The 25,353-nt window shown below is 40.8% G+C and overlaps 4 protein-coding genes and 1 pseudogene across 6 annotated transcripts; 1 reads left to right on the forward strand and 4 right to left on the reverse strand.

The window, feature by feature from the left end:
• Window positions 1-5,805: 5,805 nt before the first annotated feature.
• Window positions 5,806-6,273, reverse strand: LOC145479458 (uncharacterized). Its single transcript, XM_081457829.1, has one exon. It carries the CDS (start codon window positions 6,271-6,273, stop codon window positions 5,806-5,808), a length of 468 nt encoding a protein of 155 aa, XP_081313955.1.
• A 199-nt stretch (window positions 6,274-6,472) lies between these two features.
• Window positions 6,473-7,366, reverse strand: LOC145479457 (uncharacterized). 3 transcript variants are annotated; one of them, XM_081457826.1, is made up of 2 exons: window positions 7,287-7,366; window positions 6,473-7,247 (listed from the first exon to the last, which is right to left on the reverse strand). In XM_081457826.1, the coding sequence occupies exons 1-2, from the start codon at window positions 7,363-7,365 to the stop codon at window positions 6,493-6,495; spliced, it is 834 nt and encodes a 277-aa protein (XP_081313952.1). In that variant the 5' UTR covers window position 7,366; the 3' UTR covers window positions 6,473-6,492. The 3 variants fall into 3 exon arrangements, with proteins under 3 accessions (XP_081313952.1, XP_081313954.1, XP_081313953.1); XM_081457828.1 differs by having other exon boundaries at window positions 6,473-7,190; window positions 7,272-7,366; XM_081457827.1 differs by having other exon boundaries at window positions 6,473-6,951; window positions 7,024-7,366.
• Window positions 7,367-7,590: 224 nt separating this feature from the next.
• On the forward strand, window positions 7,591-8,058 carry LOC145479459 (uncharacterized). The gene has a single exon (XM_081457830.1). The coding sequence runs from the start codon at window positions 7,591-7,593 to the stop codon at window positions 8,056-8,058; it is 468 nt and encodes a 155-aa protein (XP_081313956.1).
• A 1,833-nt stretch (window positions 8,059-9,891) lies between these two features.
• LOC145473577 (uncharacterized) lies at window positions 9,892-15,024 on the reverse strand (annotated as a pseudogene).
• A 776-nt stretch (window positions 15,025-15,800) lies between these two features.
• On the reverse strand, window positions 15,801-21,536 carry LOC145473593 (uncharacterized). The gene is made up of 3 exons (XM_081455057.1): window positions 21,395-21,536; window positions 19,815-20,007; window positions 15,801-16,083 (listed from the first exon to the last, which is right to left on the reverse strand). Exons 1-3 carry the CDS (start codon window positions 21,534-21,536, stop codon window positions 15,897-15,899), a joined length of 522 nt encoding a protein of 173 aa, XP_081311183.1. The 3' UTR covers window positions 15,801-15,896.
• Between the last annotated feature and the right edge of the window lie 3,817 nt (window positions 21,537-25,353).

Below are 25,353 nucleotides of genomic sequence, written 5' to 3' on the forward strand. Positions count from 1 at the left end.
TTGCCGTACAACACAATTCAATCATAATTATATAGAACAAGGTATACATGTATATTTACCTTGTTTGTTGTAGCAGTAGCCCGCGGTTGATATTTCTGTCGCTGCAAACGCGTCATTTTGTCGGTCACGCTTCAAGAACGAGGCATGCACATATACCTGCCTAGTTTGTTGGTGCCGTAGCCCCAGGTTGATAATTTCTTTTGATTCAAACGCTTCATGGCATGCAAGTTTGGGATGGTATTCGGACCATAAACTGCGGTTACGATCCCTTCAAACCGTACGGATCGACAAAGCGTTTCACCGCCTGGCTCAAGTATGGATGTCGTTTATATTCTAAATCCCCTTAATGAGATGCAATTTTGCGATCGTATACGGACCGAAAACAGTCTTTGACGATCTGTCAAGATGTGCGGATCGTAAAATTGTATTTTCAAACCCTTCCGATTTATTGAATATTGCATGGGCAAGACTGTGTTTTAACGAGATTTGAATCGCATCGGAACCAACCCTACCAAGTTCGACTTACATTTCCTGTGTTCTGAGGGTGTCAAAACAACTGTAAATGATGGGGCAGCGACAGGGTGCTCGTTTTTAGCGACACGGTCGTTGGAAGTTTGTGTCTGTGCCAGCAAAAGATACATGATGATCCAGGAAAAGGCCGTGCAGTTTCAAATTTTCTTCGACCCCGAGGATTCAGAACAGAATCAAACATTCACCCAATTCTTTGTCTTTCCAAAAGGTTGTAAGGGTGGGTTCTCGCCAGGCCCTCTCAAATAAACTTATTTGGCTTGACGCAATGTATGTTCATTGCTGTTGCCTTAATATGCCCCCTTCCCCCTCGAATATCCAGGCCAGGGCTTTGCAATCATTAGTAAACATGTTACCATAATTCTCTTTATATCACAAGTTGCCCTAACAATGGTATCACCTCTTAGGGTAATGGTAATGTCTGCATACGAACCAAATAGCCCATCAGGCCGGAGCTTATCCCGGTTTCTGTAGCACGAAGCCACTAGGGGTATGTCTGCTATTCCCTGGATGGGATGCTAGTCCATCGCAGGGTTATCCCCAGCATTAAGTTTGTCTGTACCCATTTATACACCTGGTTGGAGAGAGGCACTGTGAGCGTTAAGTCCGCTAAATGGTTTCCATGCTTCTAAGAGTCTCCGGCAGACCGGGGCTCAAACTTGGACCGCTCGATCCGGAGACGAGCACACTAACCATGAGGCCACCACGCCTCCCACATCACCTATTAGACACACCCTCGATGTTTGCTCTACGCTATATGAAGATCTTTATAGTACAGAAACGAAAAAGCAAAAGAAGCGAATCTTGGTCACATCACACTACGCTGACCCAAGTACAACAAAGCAATAGAAGGGGATAAAATTAACTTTCTTAGCTACATCAACACTTTTATGGAATTTAACACCTGTCATTATAAAATCCAGTGGGATACATCTGTAACAAGTGGGTAAAATTGATCAGCTTGCCTTTCACTACAAACCTTTGTCCATTTTTTAAGCAATGACGTATTGTGTGACGTCATCGCTTTATGCTGGCATGCATGCATTCCTTTGGATAGTGATTTCGCATAGTTTGTCGCGCTTATGTCCGTGCGCAAATGTCGCACACGATTTATCCCCCTGTGGAAGTGAAATGCACTCTGGGAGTTCCTTTACTGCTTTCCTTTGCTGTTTGTAGGTTCAGCGGAGTGCTTTTAATTGTAGCTTTTAAAAGAAGATTTAGGGGTGGATTTTGGTTTAAACAGTATCGGATAAATTTGCGTTCACCGGCAAACTCATACTGAATAAGAACATATCCTCCATACATACAAGTTTAGATAGACAAGTAAGTTGCACAGACGATAGGTGAAGGTTTTGCGGCTTTCCTTTGCTGTTTGTAGGATCAGCAGACTGCTTTTAATGGATATGACAAGTATACAGTTAAAACAACAAATTAATTTCCGGTGAGGTAATTAGTGTTGCCAAATATTCTTAAAGATAATGTGGTGTCGATTTCAGAGAGAGGAACATTCCTTTGCGAGTTTCCTTTGCGGCTTTCCTTTGCTATTTGTAGGATCAGCGGAGTGCTTTTAATTTCAGCTTTTAAACGAAGATTTGGGGGTTGATTTTGGTTTATACAGTGTCGGATAAATTTGCATAAATTGGCAAACTCGTAATAAGAACATATCGTCCATACATACAAAGTTAGATAGACAAGTAAGTCGCATACGCGATAGCTGAAGGGTTTACATAAAATTTACGGATTGGTAGCGCAGCTGTCTTGAAGCGAATTGAATGAGTATTGCATGAGCACTGAAATATACAGTTTACAGTAGTGATAATGAAGTCAGGCTACGATTCATTTGCAGTTTTCAGTTTTTTATGAAGTTTTGGAAATGTGCTGTTTTATATTTTCCGTCAACGAAAGAGTGGTTGTGATTAAACAATCGATAATCGTTTTGTCAGGGTAAAGACAATACGAATGTTCATTGATGACAAGTATACGGTTAACAACAAATTAATTTTCTGTGAGGTAATAAGCGTTGCCAAATATCTTTAAAAATAATAAGGTGTCGATTTCAGAGAGAGAAACTTGTACTTTACGGCTTTCCTTTGCTGTTTTTAGGATCAGCGGAGTGCTTTCAATTTCAGCTTTTAAACGAAGATTTGGGGGTGGATTTCGGCTCACGGGTAAACTCATAATAACATAACTTCGATGCATACAATTTTAGATAGACGAGCGGGTCGCACACGCGATATGACAAGTCAAGAGAGAATGATTTTCTCTTGGACAAGTATATGGTTAAAACGACAAATTAATTTCCGGTGAGGTAATTAGCTTTGCCAAATATCTTTAAAGATAATAAGGTGTTGGTTTCAGAGAGAGGAACTTTTCAGCGGAGTGCTTTTTATTTGGGTTGGTACGTTTCGCTGACCCCTAGCACATGGACTGACAAGATGGACCTGGTACATGAACAACTTGAATAAACCACCAATGGACTACCCTAAATGTAAACCCCTAAAATTTCTAACCCAAAAGTTTAAGAATCAGTTTGTCTGCTCATGTTCCAATCTTCTAGGAACATTGCATTGCGTGCCGTTTATTATAAACATATGATACTACTTTTTGGGACCCTATCTCCAGGACGCCAGGAGTAGTTTGGCAGGCGATGGTGAAATTCCTCGTGTTTGATATAATTCCCTGACATGCCACTATCTTTAGCTTGTTCCTTAGGGAGATGTTGCGTCCCTTTGCGAGGATGTGTCAATAATATAAGTCCTTGTGCTGGGGTAGAATAACATGAGTATGGAGTCAAAAATAAAACCGAAGGATTTTTTTTAAGGTTTTTGTCGGCTGCAACACAGATTGTCGGCTGCAACACAGATTTCTACTTCTTAATAACAAAACCTAGTTTCTCAAAAAGGCATTTGGACTCCATATACTTGAGAGTGTGCCTCACACCTTCTCTAATGAGTGTCTGGCAGGCTGAAACAACTCTGTCCTGTTTTTGTCTGGTGTGAGGTATTAGGTACGTAGTATATCTTCAAATGTAACTTAAAGTGCTATTCTTAGAATTTCTAGAATTTCATGTTGTGCAAAAATGAGCACAGTGACCCCTACTTTTTATTGCATTTTTCTAATATAACATGATTACCAACTCGATGGAGTTTGAGAATTTTTTTAATACTCCTTATTTTTAAGTGGAATCACCTAAAAGAGCTCAATAAACTATACCTGGTTCTTCGGCCAAGCCATTGGGCAGGCAAGTATACTGAAATAATATGCCTCTCAGCGTGAACCGCAAATAATCTCAGTGCTCAGATCAGATGGCTCATTGTAATAAGCATCTGTCAAGTCGATTGAGGCCATGTAACAAATTTTTTCTCATTAATTATAAACACAGCACAGGATAAGCTCAACTTTTTGAAATGCGTAAATTCGATAAACTCATTTAAGCTTTTAAGATCAAGTAGTAATGGACGCTCATATAGGCAGTAACGGCCACAAATTTCAGCCAATCCGGAGCCGAATTAAAAATTCAAGATGGCGGCGCCCGCGAAAGTCGGCCATGTTGGAAAACAGCCCACCAGCCTCGACAGAGGACCTGGGATCGGTCTCACGGATTTCCATGGCAACACAAATCACGGCAAGGTCACGCCAAAAATGTCATGCAACTTCAAACTCGATACAGTGTCCTGTGGTCCTAAACGACAGAAGTCCATCCGGCAAGCGGCCATGATGAAGACTGAGAGAGTATTGGGTCCGAGGTCTGACTATAGGGAGGCTAGTCCAAAGCATCATGGGACAATGATATCATCGGGAACCAATCAAAGGAAAGAAATCAGAATGAATCAAAGTACTTACAGCTGGGCTTCCCCAGTCCCCCTCTCTTAAGGAGAGTATTTTAAAAACCAAACATCACACAATGCCAAATGTCACGAACTTTAATATCAAAACTTTTACTTTTGCCATGTTGATCGAGTAAAAAGACCGGTTTCTATCGTCATCGCACAATTTTTTAAATGAACCTTAATGTCCAAAACGTTTGCGCTAAAATTACAGAAAGCTGGTCATCGTGTCTCAAATAAGATAACACTACTAAAAAAATGGAACAGAAATAACTTTATCTAGCGTGAATGCAATCCTTGACGAGTAACGAATAATAAGCGAAGGCAAAAATATATAGGGTAAAAGGTGAAAAGGAAAAAAATACAATTGAAATACTTCAAGTGGAAATGAATTGCCAATGGCAGTTTGCAATAAAATCTAAACTCCTTGATCTCGACTGTTCCCTTGTGAAAAGTATCATTCAAAGGAATCTTAATTGAACAAACAAAAGGCATTTTGGGCGACCGTTGAAGAATTAACATAATTAGTCAGGGATGAAACATGGAATAAATTAAAACCGGAAAGCACGTGTTTAGAGGCTGACATTATGTTAGACTGTATCTTAACCCTTGAGAATAACATCGAAGGAATTTCAAACAAACATTTCGCGCTTGAAATAAAGATCTAACTTCATTTACAAACACTGCAAACTAAACGCTTCCAATAAAACAGCCGCTCGAATAATAAGTAGTTTTAGACAGGTATAAAATCACTTGCATTAACCATAGTCCTTTCCTCCGAAGCGTCGCACAGCTCTTGATCGCTTAGATCCATAATCGCCAAGACAAGAATGAGAATCTTAAGACTTGTCCAACTTTGTCACGAGTAGTATGACTTCTTTCAAAACTGTTTGACTTATAAACGGGTATTTACGAAAGAATAGACAATGTCACGTGGTTAACAACCAATGAGAAGACGAGAGATAGGGGGTACGCGATATCACGTGATTAAGAGTCAAAGAGAATACGGGAATAGGCGGTATACCTCCAGTTATGTCATTAAATTGTTTAAAATTAAACAAAGAGTCTGGTGTTTACTTTATAACGTTTATTGAATAATAACAACTCCAAAGGGAGAATTGATTACAACTTACACTTTTTCTTTGCCTGTACAAATCTCTTCTGTCATGGTTTGAATCCTGGCTTCTCATCTACTTTCAAGGCTTCTCGCAAGTTGTTGTAGAACTAGTCTCGGCTGTTGGTATACCATTTTAGTCCATGATCAGACATCCTCTCTCTTTCTCCGATGCCAGCACGGGTATCCTTCGTGCGTCAGGAGGTGACTGAATACGCGTTTCCTGTCATCACTGGCGGGATGTAAATCCAGGACCGTGTACCCAAACGGTCGTTCGGTCACTTTTTGATACACATCCATCATGTCTTGCCAGCAAGTGGGAAAAGCTTGAGGCAGTTAATTCTTCATCCCTAATTGATCTCTTGGATTTTTGAAGGCTACGATGTAGTGCGCGTTTCTGGAAATAGTCTTAGCGTATTTCCCTGGTGGAAACATGTCTTGGCACAAGTACAACACGGTGATATTTTGATGATGAGAGTGTTTGGTAAATAAGTCCAGCCACTCTTTGTCCTCACCTCCCTCTGCCATCAGATCGTCTAACACGAGTAATCCACCCTTCGGAAACCATGACTTGAGATGACCTGACTCTGGAATCCCTTCGTGAAATCGCACACCAGCGTCTTTCATGTCTTGAAATCCATCTTGCCACGCCCCATAACAATAATGAATCGTAGGGGGAGGGTCTACAAACAATTCTTCCAAATGATCCAAGAGCAACGATTCACTAAAGCAAGTCTTTCCGCAGCCAGAGGGACCCACGATCAAAATACTGGAGGGTGTCTTAAAGCGAAACGCTTCTCCCATTTCTATTCCACTAGGGATCCCATGGTGCTTTTCGGTAGGAAATGGAATATTTGGCACATCTTCTCGTGCTTTTTTCTGATGCACTGCTTTGACAACTGTTTCTCATGACGAATTCTATTGCCTACACGAGAGAATAATCTATGAAAATATCGGCAATAAAGGGACATGACTCCTTGCTAGTTTGACTCAAAATGAATTGAGGCAGTTTAAGCTTTATTTTTATAGATGGTGGAGGATGGAATTGGCGGGTGTGGTGGAGGTGGTGGTGAATGTGGTGGCGGTGATGATGAATGTGGTGGTGGAGGTGGTGGTGGTCAATGTGGTGGTGGAGGTGGTGGTGGTGGTAGTGGTGGTGGAGGTGGTGGTGGTGAATGTGGGGGTGGTGGAGGAGGTGGTGGTGAATGAGGTGGTTTTGGTGGGTGTGGTGGATATGGTGATGAATGTGGTCGTGGAGGTGGTGCTGGTGAATGTGGTGGCGAATGTGGTGGTGGAGGTGGTGGTGGTAGTAGTGGTTGTACAGGTGGTGGTGGTAAATGTGGTGGTGGTGGTGGTGGTAGTGTTAGAGGCGTTGGCGGTGAATGTGGTGGATGTGGTGATGTTGTGATGAGGTGGCGTTTTTGGAAATACTAACAGCGTATTTCCAGAACTTGATATCACCACTACATTCACCACCATCGCCTCCACCACCACCACCACCACCACGTCCACCACCACATTTACCACCACCACCTGTACCACCAATACCACCACCACCGCTACCTCCACCTCCACCACCACCACCTCCACCACCACGTTCACCACCACTACCTCTACCTCCACCACCACCACCATACCACCCCCACATTCACCACCATCGCCTCCACCAACACCACCAACACCACCACATTTACCACCACCACCTCCACCTCCACCACCACCTCCACCACCCCCACATTCACCAACACCACCTCCACCACCACATTCACCACCACCACCTCCACCACCACATTCACCACCACATTGACCACCACCACCTCCACCACCACATTCATCATCACCGCCACCACATTCACCACCACCTCCACCACACCCGCCAATTCCATCCTCCACCATCTATAAAAATAAAGCTTAAACTGCCTCAATTCATTTTGAGTCAAACTAGCAAGGAGTCATGTCCCTTTATTGCCGATATTTTCATAGATTATTCTCTCGTGTAGGCAATAGAATTCGTCATGAGAAACAGTTGTCAAAGCAGTGCATCAGAAAAAAGCACGAGAAGATGTGCCAAATATTCCATTTCCTACCGAAAAGCACCATGGGATCCCTAGTGGAATAGAAATGGGAGAAGCGTTTCGCTTTAAGACACCCTCCAGTATTTTGATCGTGGGTCCCTCTGGCTGCGGAAAGACTTGCTTTAGTGAATCGTTGCTCTTGGATCATTTGGAAGAATTGTTTGTAGACCCTCCCCCTACGATTCATTATTGTTATGGGGCGTGGCAAGATGGATTTCAAGACATGAAAGACGCTGGTGTGCGATTTCACGAAGGGATTCCAGAGTCAGGTCATCTCAAGTCATGGTTTCCGAAGGGTGGATTACTCGTGTTAGACGATCTGATGGCAGAGGGAGGTGAGGACAAAGAGTGGCTGGACTTATTTACCAAACACTCTCATCATCAAAATATCACCGTGTTGTACTTGTGCCAAGACATGTTTCCACCAGGGAAATACGCTAAGACTATTTCCAGAAACGCGCACTACATCGTAGCCTTCAAAAATCCAAGAGATCAATTAGGGATGAAGAATTAACTGCCTCAAGCTTTTCCCACTTGCTGGCAAGACATGATGGATGTGTATCAAAAAGTGACCGAACGACCGTTTGGGTACACGGTCCTGGATTTACATCCCGCCAGTGATGACAGGAAACGCGTATTCAGTCACCTCCTGACGCACGAAGGATACCCGTGCTGGCATCGGAGAAAGAGAGAGGATGTCTGATCATGGACTAAAATGGTATACCAACAGCCGAGACTAGTTCTACAACAACTTGCGAGAAGCCTTGAAAGTAGATGAGAAGCCAGGATTCAAACCATGACAGAAGAGATTTGTACAGGCAAAGAAAAAGTGTAAGTTGTAATCAATTCTCCCTTTGGAGTTGTTATTATTCAATAAACGTTATAAAGTAAACACCAGACTCTTTGTTTAATTTTAAACAATTTAATGACATAACTGGAGGTATACCGCCTATTCCCGTATTCTCTTTGACTCTTAATCACGTGATATCGCGTACACCCTATCTCTCGTCTTCTCATTGGTTGTTAACCACGTGACATTGTCTATTCTTTCGTAAATACCCGTTTATAAGTCAAACAGTTTTGAAAGAAGTCATACTACTCGTGACAAAGTTGGACAAGTCTTAAGATTCTCATTCTTGTCTTGGCGATTATGGATCTAAGCGATCAAGAGCTGTGCGACGCTTCGGAGGAAAGGACTATGGTTAATGCAAGTGATTTTATACCTGTCTAAAACTACTTATTATTCGAGCGGCTGTTTTATTGGAAGCGTTTAGTTTGCAGTGTTTGTAAATGAAGTTAGATCTTTATTTCAAGCGCGAAATGTTTGTTTGAAATTCCTTCGATGTTATTCTCAAGGGTTAAGATACAGTCTAACATAATGTCAGCCTCTAAACACGTGCTTTCCGGTTTTAATTTATTCCATGTTTCATCCCTGACTAATTATGTTAATTCTTCAACGGTCGCCCAAAATGCCTTTTGTTTGTTCAATTAAGATTCCTTTGAATGATACTTTTCACAAGGGAACAGTCGAGATCAAGGAGTTTAGATTTTATTGCAAACTGTCATTGGCAATTCATTTCCACTTGAAGTATTTCAATTGTATTTTTTTCCTTTTCACCTTTTACCCTATATATTTTTGCCTTCGCTTATTATTCGTTACTCGTCAAGGATTGCATTCACGCTAGATAAAGTTATTTCTGTTCCATTTTTTTAGTAGTGTTATCTTATTTGAGACACGATGACCAGCTTTCTGTAATTTTAGCGCAAACGTTTTGGACATTAAGGTTCATTTAAAAAATTGTGCGATGACGATAGAAACCGGTCTTTTTACTCGATCATCATGGCAAAAGTAAAAGTTTTGATATTAAAGTTCGTGACATTTGACATTGTGTGATGGTTGGTTTAATACTGCGCCATCTTGAATTTTTAATTCGGCTCCGGATTGGGTGAAATTTGTGGCGGCCCTCTTGGATTTGGAGAACGATAGAATCCATTGTTCTCCAAGCAATAGCCTATTGTCTTTCAATTCTCGGCTCCTGATTGAATAACCCTTCTTGAATAACCCTTTTCTGTAATAGAGCCTTAATCTCTTCATCAATAATTCTAACTTTCTTTGGATTGAATCTGATGAGTGGTAAATTATAATGGTGAAATTGGGTCTCAATAAACTTCAGGTACTAGTGCTACACCATGTCAAGAATCTTAATATCCGTTGTAATTAATTTTCACTCAGACAAAAAAAATTGAGCCTGCCAGCAACTTTGATGGTGACTGAGTTATTGCACTCACCTTTGAATTTGGGTGTTGCGTACTTTTATAAGTCAAGACTGAGACTTCTGGACTTTTTTCTTCCCCTTCCCCTTGTATAGGGAGAGGCGATTGTAGTTTTTTTGTCCCAGAATAGCTCCTTCTCCTCTGAAATTTGTCATGGCGTTCATATTGCCAACCTCTTTTTTGACTCTTTTTCTTATCTCTTCGGAGTTTTGAGGTAATTCTGTTGGTGTCAGTTATTAGAGTTATATCCTTGACTACTCTTGGCAAATCGTCCCCAAATAATTCTGTGGCAATTGGATTTGAAGGTGCGCAGAGGTATCTGTAGCTGGCATGGGTTCTGGTCAAAGAGGTTCTCTGCTGCGACGAACGTTAAGCTCTATGTTAGCAATAGCTAACAACAGCACTCCATCCATGACTGAGTGTGTTTACAACTTTGTCCTTTGGGGGCATTTCAGATGCAGTGATAAGAGATTATCAGCTGAACGTGCTTTCTGAGTGGTTATTCCATATTGGCAAGTTAGCTCTTGTTTCGGCTAATCGTTAGCAATTTTTTGGCAACGGGTAGCGTTTCTTTATTTCAGTTCACTTGTCTGCCTCGGGTTTTTCCTTGAGTTGTTTCGAAAAGATAGCAGCTAAATCGGTATTGATCTCAGCTCCTTTTTGTTCAGCTAAATCAAAATGTTTTTCAAGCTGACCTAAGATGGCTTAATTATCGGTACTTTGACCCGCTCATCGCTTTTCCGTCTCTTTGCTGCTGTTTGTCTAGAACCGACAGATCCAACTCGCTACAACTGTCTTTCTTTTGACACTTGTCCAGAACGAACGTCTTGTCACTTTTGCCCCAAGTTGTCAAATACTTCGCTCATACTCTGCGATAGGCTGGCGAAACATTCCTTTAAAATGATTGTCATGTTGGCAGCCATTTGTAGTGACGCCGCTTCCATTTGGTGAAGGGCGACAGTTGCAGTGCGTTCTGATGCACCGCGCTCTTTAGGCGGACGCGCTTTTCTCTGGTGATTTTTCATGCACGTCTTTCTTGGTATTACCTGTGGTTGTTTTTCCACCGGCAACCTTTACAGTTTCTCTTTTTAGGGATTGAGGGGGACCTCTGGTCTCCACAGACCCCTTGTTAAGCGATTCAAGCAAGCGGAATCTACCGCCCCCCGTTATCGTACCGAAGATGTGTTGTTTTTCTCTTTGCTAAGCTCGCCATTCCACTTGCTAAACAAGTCGCGCGGATGATCCGTTTCAGTAATTGTGTGGTTGTCAGTACCCAACCCGTTATCCGGCTCAACCGAATCCATGATGAATTAAACGAATGAGGGTGTTTCGAGAAGTATATTTCACTGTTTGGCGACAAGCGCTGCACTGTCTGGCGCATGCGCTTGCTATCCCACGGATCACTCAGCATGGTAACGAGGTAGACTCAGATTTCAAACTACAACAAAAAGTCACTCGGTCGTTACAAGTCAAACTCTCTGGGTTTGGCCGTCGCTTGATTTGAGAACGAGACATATTCGGAAGTTTCGAAAACAAGACATGCACCGCTTATTTGTTTGTTACACTAACTCACGATTGGGACGGTTTCTGTGGAAAGGTCGTTTACAGACTCTCGCACCCCTGGAATCGCTCCTGTGGCAAGAGCACCGGATGATGCTTGCTTGTTTTTCGCTATGTGAAAAGGCGGTAATTTCCTGCTACCATATCAAAGTCATAACCCACAAAGTAGGACATTTGATATTGGTGACCCTTACATGAAGGTGGCACTATTGCGCTTGCTCGGCGTGACCAAAATTCAAGATGGCAGCTCGTCCAAACAGAGAATCGCGACCACCAAAGAGTTTTATTGACGAAGTTGAGCAACCAAAACCTTATGCGATGAAGAAAAAAAAGCCGAAAAAGGACAGTAACCTCTACGATATTGAAGTGCCGAAGTGGACTAGGACAAACTGATGCACGAAGATAGATTTTGTCGGCCATGGAAATGAATTTGATGAGTGACGTGATTCCGAAATCGACAGTGATCAGTTACCATTTGTCCGCCTCGAAAAAATTTATGTTCCAGACAAAGAATCGTTAGAAGACAGAAAGCAATTGTTTCACGGCAATTTATATGGAGGAATTAAGCGAAAACTGTGGTCTGGCAGGAAAGAAGACCAGGACAGCCGGAGTTCAGAATAGAATAAGAATTGCCAGTAGAGCAGGATGTGTTTGACACTGGACTTGGTCAGGGAACGGGAAGTTACTTTGAGAGAGGAAATTTTAACAATTGAATGCTCGGGAAAAAAAATGTAATAAATATTAAGAAGTTTAATTACTTGTTGATCTCATAAGAATACGAAGGACTATTTTGCTGGCTGAATTTCGCGTTTGAATCGTCATTTTGACCTCCAGAATGATCCCCTACTGCGGTCACCGTCGTGCAACACGCAAATACAACAAAGAAAAGAAGATAAAAGATTTTCGAAGTCCTTTTGCCATGCCGTAACCCCACGAATTACATATTAAAGTACGGCAACTTTATTCCTGTGTTTAAATTTGGTGGTACATTTAATATTCCAAGCATTCGCTGACGAACAAGCCCAGTTTTCCTCGGTGTAGTGGTTTCCCGACGGGTCACGCTTTTAAAAATTTACATCAAGCCCACGTAGAAAGTGTAGTCATGCCATGCCTTAATAACGACAAAATCTCGATAGTAGGTCACAATTTTTCAACTTATTTCTGGAGGTACATTTGAGAAAGAAATACTACCCTGGGAAAAGGAAGGAATGTTCCACCCAAAGAAGCGTGTTTTTGGAGCAATTTTACCGGATGTCGGGGTCACGCGGTACTCTGTATGGCATATGTCGCTATGATCGACATGGATATGACGACTCTCGCACCCCTGAATCGCTCCTGTGGCGAAAGCAAGCACCGGATCGTGCTTGCTTTTGTTCCGCTATGTGCATAGATGGTAATTTCCTGCCACCAATGGCTTTATGCTCTGTTAACCAATCAAAGATGACTAAAAAAAATACATAAATACATTTACAAGTTGTAAATGTATTTGGGAGCTGTCTGTTCATCTTGATACACTGAGCTACTTGTCGTTAGCAACGAAGGAATCAAGGAACCACGATCATGGGCCGCTTTTTTCTGACAGTCGCTGTTTTTCTTGTGCTAGTAGCAGCAGGTGAGTAGTACTATGGTCAGGATTCTTCAGCTGAGGCACTAGTCTTCTATGAATTGGTCATGAATCCTATCGTAAGTTTGTTGAAGACCCTTGGATCTGGAGAAGCTCGTCAAAAAGCTTTTAGCTTGCGAACAGGCTCTCGGCGAGGACGGAAAAAAGTTTCGGCGAGCGCGAAACAGAAGAATTCGGAGAGCAAAGCCCGAGAGACTGCCCGCAGGCTAAAAAGCTTTTTTCTCGTAACGCTTTAGTTATTCCAGCTATAATCTTACATTATTTCAGTTAATTCCTAATCTAATTCGCCCGGATATCGGATGTCGTCTACACTTTGTATCTACCAAGAGAAATTCTCTTGCCTGAGTCAAGATCGATATTATTATCTGCTGCAAAATGCTGCCCAAAAATTCTGTCGCATTTCAAACGTCTGCTTCATTGGTGCGTAATCAGTAAATAACAGAGGGTTCTAGCTTCATTACTAAACACATTCTCGTTCCCAGAGCCTCCGTTTCTTTCGATCACGTGGTCGAAGAAACGGAGGGGCTCTGGTAGCAGCCATTACCGGATGTCCGTAGATCACGGACATCCGGTAACGCATGCGTAATTTTGGCCTGCATATCTGCTCATGCTCAGAAACTAATCCTGAGGGGGGGGAGAGAGGAATAGTATATTCTTCAGATGTAAACAGATCGGAACGTTGACATGTGTTGTCACTTCGCTGAAGTTAGGTGAGTTAGAGTTAAAAAGAGAGTAGAAAGCGGCCTTAAATGCCGTCTCCGCTTCAAACACGATTGCAAGCTTGTGTAATATTTTACCAACGGGTTTCGCTGTGCATTTTGACGTGGACCGTCTAGAAAAATTCAGGGATCGATAGCTGTGTTCTTGTTGTTTCTTCTCTTCATATTCGATATACAGGAGAAGTTTAAAGAGCGAGGTGCAGTTGTTAAAACTTTCAAGCAAAGTAATTAGGATATACGACATGTATTACGTCTATCGATGACACGGTAAAATTTGTCTATGGACACACGGAAGCGTTTGTGGAAATCAGCCGTGGAAATTGCGTCACAGACCAGAGGATTTAAATATAAGTCCTGCCGATAGATGAAGGGAAAATTTTTTAATTGTAAGAACTATTTACTTTCTTGTTATTTACATAGGTTTGTAAGCTGCAGCAAAATTAAAATCTGTTGAACTCAGGAAAGTTTTGTTGTATTGGAGTTTTGCTCATCTTTCCTTTCAAGGAATGTAATAAAGGTGCTCACTTTCATATGATCTTTCGTATCCTCACTTTTTCAAGTAATCCCATTCTGTTTTTTTTTTTTTTTTTACAGAAAAGGGTCTTACACAATCAACAGATCATTAAACTGTCAAATTAAAAAAATGAATCAATCAACTTTTATTGTGCATTAATTACAGAATTAATTTACATCAGTATTATGATTAAATAAATATGAGAAGAGAAATCTATTTTGCATACGGCTATGGAAAGAATAATAACTTGGGCCGCCCGCATAGGTATTTTAAACGGTATTTTAACGGTTTAAAAAAGCATTTAATGAAACTGTAAAAGGTTACAAATAGAAATGAAGCGGGAAAATCTACAAAAAGTTTTTAATCGACAACCCTCCTTGACTGAAATTTTTTCCTCAGCAAAATGAAGTTCTACTAAGAAGTGTCCTTCAGGGGCGTAGCGTGAGATTCTGAAGGTGTACGCACAGCGCGCAAATACTAGGGGCGTCTGGGGGCATGCTCCCCCAGAAAATTTTGAAATTTAGGGTCTCGGAAATGCCATTTCCAACTATTTCCGCGGAAATTTTTTATAAATAAATGCGACGGAAAATGCGGTAGTTGGTTGTTTATTTTACCCATCTTTAGAGTTTTCGGTAACCTACAACAAAAAATGGGGTAAGGCAATGGTAAAAACAGGGCAAGACGTGCACTCTTTAGACGGGCGAACTCTGTTACAACATCATCAATGTCAACGTCCTTGTACTTGGAAATGTGCAAAATTGCTAAAGAGTTCAATCTCCCATCTGCCATGGTACTTCGTAAGAGCGTTTTCGATCTCTTCATACTGCTAAAACTACGCTCAGCAGTGCAAGCAATCTCATTCCCAGAGTCTCCGTTCCCCTTGACCAGCGGTCGAAAAACAAGAGCTCTGGGAGCAACCATTTCGAAATAACCGACTTCTGCCCATCCGGTTTCACTGCGCAGTCTGCATCTATGGCGCACGCCTGAAATGGTTGCTTCTAGAGCTCTCGTTTCCGACCGCTGGTCAAGGGGAACGGAGACTGGGAACGAGATTGCGGTGCAAGTTGATACAGGTACGTCAACAATGTTGTCACAACAACATAAACTCCGGGATAGAATTGAGGGTTGTCATGATCAAGAGTCTCAACCAAAGTCTTTGGCTTCACATTACCACCCACTCCACTCCACTTTTGCCTCCATCTTTTGACCTCGGATTTGAATTCGCCCTTAGAGATGTCCATGTCACTGCCGAAGTAACAGTAGATATCATTAACGGTTCTTTCTGTTAGCTCAGTGAGCTTCGCTGGAATATAGAATTAAAGCTAAAAGGGTGTTGGCTTCCTAAAACAACTAGAGAGTGAACAAGTCTAGGAAGCCAAATAACGTTTCTTGTCGTTTATGGATTAATTAAAAGGTACTGGGAAAACAAACACACAGGCCAGTATAATTCGAAATTTGAAAATCTGTCCTATTTTATCGTAACTTTGACAAATGCTATAAGGGAATAAAACTTTTTTTTTTCCAGATTTCAACTGTACGCACGGGCGTACGTGCGTATATGGACGCTACGCCCCTGTCCTTAATTCTTGTTCGAATATGGCAATCTATGTAATCAGTAAGGCAGTGAATACACCAAACAGCAAAAAGGCTTGCTCCGCAGCTTACATCAGTAGTACCAGGCCCAGGGCAGAGCATACGGTCAACAGGAAGACGCTGAAGGAGACATTTGAGCCCACGTTGCATCCGTGCTCGTCACAGCAGCTAACCTTGCAAGTCACGTCGTTATACAGACCCAGGAGGGAGAGGTCAACTTTGCTTGCGTAGCGATGCGATTGCGCGCCCGATGATCTTGGCCATTATGACGTCACTCGTGAGCCAGCCCGTGAAGTTTCAATGGCCGCTAAAAAATGATACCAGAAAAGTTTTTCATCTGATGATTGCTTAAAGAATTTGAAAGAAAGTGATCAACAGACCACAGGAATAAGATAACCTATTAATGTTGCGTCCAAAACTACCTTGGTTTTCAAAAATTAGATGTCGGAAGGCTCAAAAACACGCAAAATTTGGAGATCGCTCAATTGAAAACGCGATTGCAAAGTGAAGCTTCACGCCCGTTTCCTGGGCGATATCTGGAGAACCCAACAATGAACAACACGAACACAAAAATATGATCTTGATATGGTTTAAAACGTTTGAATGATGATAAGAACGAATCATTTAACATATGCATAAAAATAATCAGTGGGTTTAAACCCATTATTTTGGAGACGATAGCGTGGAGGACCTGCTGATCAATACTCGAAACCCTCGAAATATAAGAAAGTATTTGATGGAAAATGCTCCCTTACAAAGACATTTGAACTATCAAGTCATATGCTGGGTTAGAAATTAAAGTAAATAATGTACCAAGAAATTACTTTTCTGCGCTAAATTATCCGCAAAACTGTCAACAATAACATGTTCTTCGGCGAGACCAACCAACTGACGCAAGCCGAGCAGACGTGTGGATATTTTAGGTGGTAAAATGATATAAAATCACTGTACGGGAGACCTAGATGAAACAGATGATATTCAGAATAACATGGATGAGACCTCTTGGCAGAAAGGTGCTTTATTTCATGTCAAAATGTTCTTCAAATATGAGATCGCAGCAGGATCTGTTTCCTCGGGCGTCCGCATGCAGTGCAAAGCTATTTCTTGTCTCGCACCTCTGACAAGAAAGGTATCCTAAACTAGTGCTTTGGGTTCTAATTTTTTTTTTAATATCACAGTGAGTTCAATTAAACTCAAGAAAACTCATAGGATGTTATATGGAAAGAACTAAAAAATACAGAATCTGGTTCCAAGCAGCAAGTGAATTAAAGAGGAAAGAAAATATGAACAGGGACACTTCCTATGCTAAGCCATTGGCAATAAGAGTTAACTTATCCAGGAGAAACTTGTAACGCCAAAATGACTTATTGCCAAAACAAAGAGTTCAGTAAGGAAGGTTAAGACAAAGCTGGAAAGATCAATATCAGGTAATCTCTTATCATAACCAAACCCCTTGTTTTCTAATAGTATCTGTCTTGAGAAACTGTAATAGCTTTACTGTCTCTAAGTTTGAAATGATAATCAGTTATTTTCTTTATACTTTATGCTTTTAATTTTGATCATAAATCTTATGTAAATAGAGATAGCTTTAACAATTATTTTACATTAAGTTTAAACTGACCTACAAAGAAATATTCTAGAGAAAAGTGTCACAGAGGTTGTACTTGTAAACATGAACCTGAAGTCTGATTTCTCCCCAGTGCCATCCATCCCAGGTTCCCTGTTGCTTTTTGCATTGATGAGTTTATTATTGGCTTCAAGAGAATGATAACTGTACATTTTCAGCAAATAACAAAAAAAAAAACACACAAGATTGGGTTTTAAATGTTTAATTGACAGCACAATGACAAAAAATAGATAGCTTTCCATGGTGGTTGCATGTATTGCCAGAAATGGGGCCTGCTTGAATGGTCTTGCAAAGGTGGTGGAGGATGGTAACCTAAGGTTTAAAAAGATCAAATAAGACTCCTCTTAATAATCACCCGTTGAAAATTGGGGTAAATGTTTATATCACCTCCCTTCCCTCTTTGGTTTTTACATCGCCCCTAACTCTTTTCAATAGAAAATGTATTAAAAAACTAAAACATAAATTTCCTAATGAGATCTAGCACCAGGAACTCAATACGTATTTACAATTAACAAAAGTAACTCTCACAATTAAACAATCAAACCCCATCCACCTTTTAAGTCCCGTCCAAGCAGATACAATGCGGTAATGTACATGGAGCTAATATCATAATCTATAAAACATAAAATAGCTCATTTCCAGTATCAGTGCATTGAATTGAGGTCTTCAGATTCATATAAAGAAATTTTTTCAGCACCCTCACCTGCACAAAGGAAAAATAAAATTTCTGAAGCGTGTCAAACAAACTACAGCAAACACTCTGCATAAAGCATTTTTGGATCCTTACATAGAGAACATTGTTTAGGAATTGAAATAAATCAAACTTCAAATTCCTAAATATTGCTGATCAACTGTGTCAGTTTTGTAAACATAATAAGATCCAGCAATAGGAACTCAAGGTGACCAGAGTTTGGAACTCAAGTTTTGTTATATAAGCATACATGATTCCTGCTGGCAGTGAGGCCCCTTATTTGGTCTTAGGTAACCAAGAAAGCCCTTGCCCCAGTGACCCTGGACGAACTAACTTTCACCATTTTGTTGAGAAAGTGAAACACAAGTCACTCTTGGCAACATCACCAGGGTAACCCTGGTAGGCCTGGTAACCTTTTTTCATTGAAATACTATGACTGGCCTACCTGGGACAACTCATGGTATGAAGAAATCAAAATTAACTCACAAAACCCCGTAGTGATCAAATGACTGAAAGGAAGCCAAAAAAAGAATGATAACTGAGCATTGGAATATGAAAAAAGGCTTAAGTAATCCTGGAGGGACAACTTCGGTTCATATAAAAATTTGATAAAGTTGCTTCAGAAGGGTCTGATAGGGTCTCCAGTACCCAAGACCATATAAATGGGGCCTTATACTCTCTCCTCTGCAGAAGTTCCCCATGGAAATTGAATATACTCCAAACTACCAGCCTGCGGTCTAAGCAGCATGAAAGAGGCCTAAGCAGAGGAGAGAGGGCCTTGTATGTCAATATGTTTAAAGAGAAGGCTTACAAGACTAGACCGCAAACTATGGGTAAAATGTAGACTGCAGGCTTTTTAAGAATATCACATTCCCATTTTCATTTATGGAGAGAATGAGCTAACCTTACACCGGCTAACATGAGCCGTATATTTCAGGCTAACCGGAGCACTTAGCTCTCTATAAAAGGAAATGGGATATTTCTTAAAAAGTCTGCAGTCTGCATATTCATTTTATCCTCTGTCTGCATTTTAACCACCGTTGTGCAGTAGGCAGGCTTTAACTCTTATTTAAATAATTAAGCCTAAGTTCTTGTTTGTGAAAGTTCTCATTTCCATCATTGTGGATATTTCTGTTTGCTAGGCCTGTTGCAGAACATGTGTCGAGCACGAGATCGCAGATATTTCACACTCAAATAGACTGATCATTTTTACTACCGATTCTTCAAACTCATCTTCAATTACAATGTGTTCCTACACATGTAAGCTCTTATGTGACCACGTTACACGTTTCTTTAAGTTACCGATCACGTAAAAAAAGGAAATTTTACAGGGCAAATAGTCAAAATTTTGCCCCACATATTTCCACCGGAGAGCGATGACTGTAACACTTTATGCAAGATTTTTCAGTTACAATTAAAATCTACCTACCTCTCAAGAAAGAAAATGATAATCACTCCTTGAGATCCAAATACAATACCATTTGAAGCTGGAATGATTGGAGAAATCCTCCTCAAAAAGTTGTATTAGCGAGAGGCGACGACGCCATTTTCGAAAATTTTATGCATTTGCGCGCTTCTTTCGCCGTGACGTCATAATGGCCATGATCATAGGGTCAGCCAAATCTGACGTGTTCACCTCTCCCTCCTGTACAGACCACAGTTGATTACCTCCCTATAACAGTCCAACTGGTTACTACGGAAGTTGGATACCAAAGTTGCGCTATCCTTCCTGACAAAGCTCCCACACGTTTGTCATTTCCCTCACCGCAGTCTCTCAAATACTTGCCTTTGTCGCCTTCAAGAGTACTCTTTTTACAGTCATCTTCAGTGCCACGGCATATATAACACTTCAAAGCTGTCACTGATCAATTAGAAGAGAAACAAGAAAATACATTCAAAACACCTTCACACTTTAATGTTTATTACAATATTAATTCCTTATTCCTTATTGTTGATTTATTCCTCTCTGAAGTACGTTCAAGTGTCGGTCAAGGGCCGAGCCAGGTTCATTTCAGTAATTTCTTCCGTTTTGAACGTAGCAGTTGATCCATGGCCTATGGACTAACATCATTATCCGAGTTCAGTGGCTCACAGCCACTTTGATTATAATGAAAGTGACACGCTGAGATTAACACAAATAGACCATAATAAGGACACAGCCAGGCTGATTGAGAGTCACTCCGGAAGATATGTACTTTGACAAACTTTTGACAAAACAGTTGAAAACTTAGTAAAATATAAAACTTGTGTCTTAATTATTCATAGCTTTTTGTTTTGGCTTAGCCCTGTGCTTTCCTTGCTTTTTTCTTGAAACAATACCCAGTTCTATGCCAGAAACAATCCAGTCCAGCGAATTCTCACTCGAAAAATATAACGTGCTAAAGCAGCAATTTTCCAAAATAGCGGATGCTGGTTAAATAGAAGCCCCTGAATCTTCCTCTTTAACTCCTACTACTGCATGATAATTTTGAAAAATTTGGCCAAAGTGATTTAAAATTAAATTGGTGTATTTTTACAAGAAAAATAAGAGATATTTAGAGGGTTTTTCGAGATATTTAGAAAATGTTTTGTGATATTTAGAAGATTTTTTGAGAATTTCCGGAAGGATATTTGGGCGACTTGTGGAAAGGCCTGAGACTTGCATTACAGCGTATCCAAATTTGGTAACTGACTCACAAAAGTACTGAAAACTACGTGATTTCTGAGAAAAAGAGCCACACTGCTATTTGTGTTTCTCGGAAAGTTGCTGGGCCTGTTTCTGGGCACCTCTGCCAGGAACTTGCCATTTTATCACACTTTCTTGCATAACAACTTGGAATAACTCTGTTGGCTTTCCCTTGTGGCTGTTCGGTGGTAGCATCTCAACTTCAATCTTTGATTCTCTAAACCGCTGACGTGTCACAGGATTATGGTGCTGTTTAGGTGGAATATTGCACCTTCCTTACGCTTTCTCATCGAATTCATGACAAAAATATCCGCAAACAAGCAACGATGTTCTTCGATGAACATGTGCCCCAGTGACAGGTTCCTTTTTTTTCTCTGAAATCGCGTGATCCGGAAGGCTTCCATACTTTTCCGTAATTACGAGATGATTTTAGCCAAGTGAATTCCTCGTTGGCTATCAATCATTTCATCTTCAACACGTGCTGACCCCGTCCTCATGGAATAATTGCTAAATATCACTGTCTCACACTGGTATATCGATTCGATTCTTTAAACCACATTCTGTAAACTAAAAGTGAACTTACTAAGGCCGGATTGACTATTCCACACAACATAAATACTCGTCACGAGGGCTGCTGGAATCGTACCGAAATAAATATCTCGAATGTCTCCCTCAAATGCATGCACTTCAGTGTGTTCAACGAAACGTTCCTGACACCCCAACATAGCAACCTGTTTTCAGAGTGCTCAATAATAAACTAGAGCGTGTTTATAATAGATAACGGACTGATCAACTGTGGATTCGACGGGAAAATAAGCAATTCTATTGGATACGGTTAATTAGATTTTAAACTTCACCAAAATGTCACTCGGCCGTGTAAGGTCAAACTCTTTGAGCCAAAAAGGGAAAGGTCAAATTCTCTGGGTTTGGTCATCCCTTAATTTGAGAACGAGAAATGTTCGCAAATTTCGAAAACATGACATGCTGCCCTTCTGTTTGTTACACTAATTCACCAGTGGGAAAGTTTATATATTCCTGGAATCGCTTCAGTGACAAGAGCATGCAACGAATCATGCCCCGGAGCTTACATGCTTCTTTTTTTCCCGCTTTTTGTGTAAGCGGTTATTTCTAGCTACCAGTGACTTAGTGGTCTGTCAACCAATTAAAATTGATCAAAAGAATCGAAACAGGTTGTAAACTGGATATTGCAAGTAGCTAGTAAGTGTATTTGGGAGTTGTCTGCTCATCTTGATACACTGAGCCACATCTTGCAAGCAACGAAGGAATCGAGGAACCACAATCATGGGTCGCTTTTTGCTGACAATCATTGTTTTTCTTGTGCTAGTTGCGGCAGGTGAGTTTTTCTCGAAGTTTGCAACAGACTCTTAAACTTGGATGCGGAAGATCTCGTCAAGAACAGCTTTCTTCTCCGTAATGCCTTAGTTATTCCAGCTATAACCTTCGTCACATGAAAGTTAGTGCCGCAGTCATCAGGAATTTATTGTTTTACGTTCATAAACCATTGCAAATGACTTCAGTTTCTACCAAGTTGTATGTGTTTCTCATAGCTTTAAATCACCAGTCAACAGACTCCGCGCCCATATTTCCATCCGATGCGTAATCAATCAAGAACAGACAGTTTGAGCTTCTTTACTCAACCGGAATCATGAAAACTTCGCCTCATTTTCCAAATTTTTATACGTTTTAAAACAAAAGGGGTGTCAGGAACCTTTTGTTGAACACTGAAGTGCATGCATTTGAGGGAGACATTCGAGATATCAGGAGCCATAATCGGGGACGGAGACCGTAAGCGCGCGCCATTTCTAGTATTAGGGTTGTCCCCATGATATGGGACAATAATTCTATTTTTAGAACAAATTGCGCCATCGCCTGCGGCACACGCGCGTACATGCTGCGAGGATTTTTGCGGATGTCGCGCGGAGGAAATGGCGTCCGAAATTCCCGAAAATTTTCATGTTTTTGGCCCACAACTCAACGCGTTCACGTCTGTTGGAATTTTGCTTAAGTATTTTCGTCGTAAGCTGCTCCAGTTTGAGTGAAGTAAGACAGTATCGAATTTAGGTATGTTCCGCTGTAAGCTTATATATATCGCTGACCAAGTTGTGTTCCGACGGATGCTTCTTTTACATCAGCTGTACATTACCCCACTTTAAATTTCACATATGTTGAAGATTAACAGCTTTTCCATTACACAGCAAAAAACTAGCTGGATATATTTAGATATAGCAGAGCTTCAGGGCTTCATAGTTTCCTAGCTCCTCTTGCCACACACTTGCGAGGAATTTGTCAGTCTATCGCGACCGAAAAGTAAAACAAAATAATTGCTAGTTTGAGTTTCGCTTGAATTTTAAGCAACGCTTGATGTTTCATCCAAGGCCCAATAACTTTACGTCCGTAGATACTGCTCAGTTTTATTCGTGTAAAAATCCAGTAAATTCTCTGTTGTCAATGAATGAGAGCGCCCGCCGATGCGTGTTTTCAGTACAGTCAGTAAACATGACAAATTGTACTTCCGCCGCTCTTTCGTGTGAAAGCGTACATCGAACTCAAACAATAACTCTATAGTTTTTAAATATGTTTAAGATTGATAAATGTTTGAGAACATATTAAAAGCTAAGCTGGAAATATGTGAATAAAGCAGAAATAATCAGCAAAGTTACGATGACGCTTTCTTTAATCAACTTGGAATAACGATTTCGAGTTTGTTGATCGAGCTATCAAAACTCCTTGTCTATTTTCATTTTCGCAATGTGAAACTTCACTATGCTTATGTTGAAGAAACACACATGATCTTAGTAGCCTTTTTTGCGTTCGTGAAATTTGTTACAGCATCTCAGCACAAAAGAAAACGAAAGAAATCTTTGTCAAGATTTGTTGACAATTCAAACACCGACTCGGACTTGAAAGTGCACGAGCTGCACTATGCAAATGAGCTAATTGTACACGTCAGACTTTCCTTTCAAAAACTTTTGCAAACTCACCAAACAAGCAGAAACGATAAGAAGCCGTCAAAACAGGTTTTGGTTATGATGAACCATTGTCTGAGAAACTCACAAATTAACTCGATACCAGAGTGTAGAGTTTTCTTGCTATATTCTTAAGTCAGAACAACGCAAAAACATACGCGTAAGCTTACAACTAGCGTGAGCAGATCTTAGTATTCATTCCCAGCGCGAGATTGAAGTCTTGTTTTCGACCCTGAAAAACCCACCTTTTCCGTTAGCTCAGAGCATAAAACTACATATAAGCGCCCTGGTTCGTATTCCCTGCCTTATTCCCTGCCATCGCTGTGAAAAATGCGCAAAAGAATCTCTCAACTCTCACCATTTGATCACACAACGTGACAACATCCACGCGAGAGCCCCCGACACATGCGTGAATCCGCGCGGATATATGACGTCAGGATGGCGCAATTTGTTCTAAAAATAGAAAAATTGTCCCATATCATAGGTGCGCGCGAATCCCGAGACTTACGGTCTCCGTTCCCGATTATGGCTCCTGGAGATATTTATTTCGGTACGATTCCAGCTGCCCTCGTAACGAGTATTTATGTTGTGTGGAATAGTCGATCCGGCCTTTGTAAGTTCACTTTTAGTTTACAGAATGTGGTTTAAAGAATCAAATCGATATACCAGTGTGAGACAGCGATATTTAGCAATTAGTATATTCTCAGCTCCGACTATTGCATTTCTAGCTCTCTGATTGGCTCAAAAACTCCGACTATGAGCCATTAGTCGGAGTTTTACCTTATATGGAAAACAGTGCGCCAAGTTTAAAAATTTTCCGCTCTGTAAAATTGTTGAAATAAAAATCGGCGGCAAAAACCCGATTAAGAATATACTAAAACAATTATTCCATTCGACCTTGTTGGATATGAAGTGATCATAACCAACTCGCGCTACGCGCTCGTTGGTTATTTATCACTTCATATCCAACGCGGTTTCATGGAATAATTGTTAATTATTCCATGAGGACGGGGTCAGCACGTGTTGAAGATGAAATGATTGATAGCCAACGAGGAATTCACTTGGCTGTTTCTGGCATAGAACTGAGCTTTGTTTCAAGAAAAAAGCTAGGAAAACACAGGGCTAAGCCAAAACAAAAAGCTATGAATATTTAAGCGATAGACCACAAGTTTTTATGGTCTATAGGCTGATAAACCACGCGGGATGTTGGAGGAACACAAGAAGAATTCGTAAATCACTCGCCTGCGGCTCGTGATTTACGAAATTCTTCGAGAGTTCTTCCAACATCCCAAGTGGTTTATCTGCCTCTAAACCATAGAAACTTGTGGTCTATTTCTTTTATATAATAATTCAGAAGACACGCGAAATTTCTATGAGTTTACTGGCACAATAAACGGTAGCTGATCGACCAATCAGAGCGCGCGCATTGATTTCATTATTATATAATTCTAAATATCCTCAAGTTTTCTAAATATATCTTAATATTTTCTAATTATCTCGGGGACTTTCAAATATCCCAAAAAACATCCGGGTATCCCGGGTACCCCTGATTTTC

Source organism: Orbicella franksi, chromosome 2, assembly GCF_964199315.1.
Source record: "Orbicella franksi chromosome 2, jaOrbFran1.1, whole genome shotgun sequence".
NCBI classification, from domain to species: domain Eukaryota; kingdom Metazoa; phylum Cnidaria; class Anthozoa; order Scleractinia; family Merulinidae; genus Orbicella; species Orbicella franksi.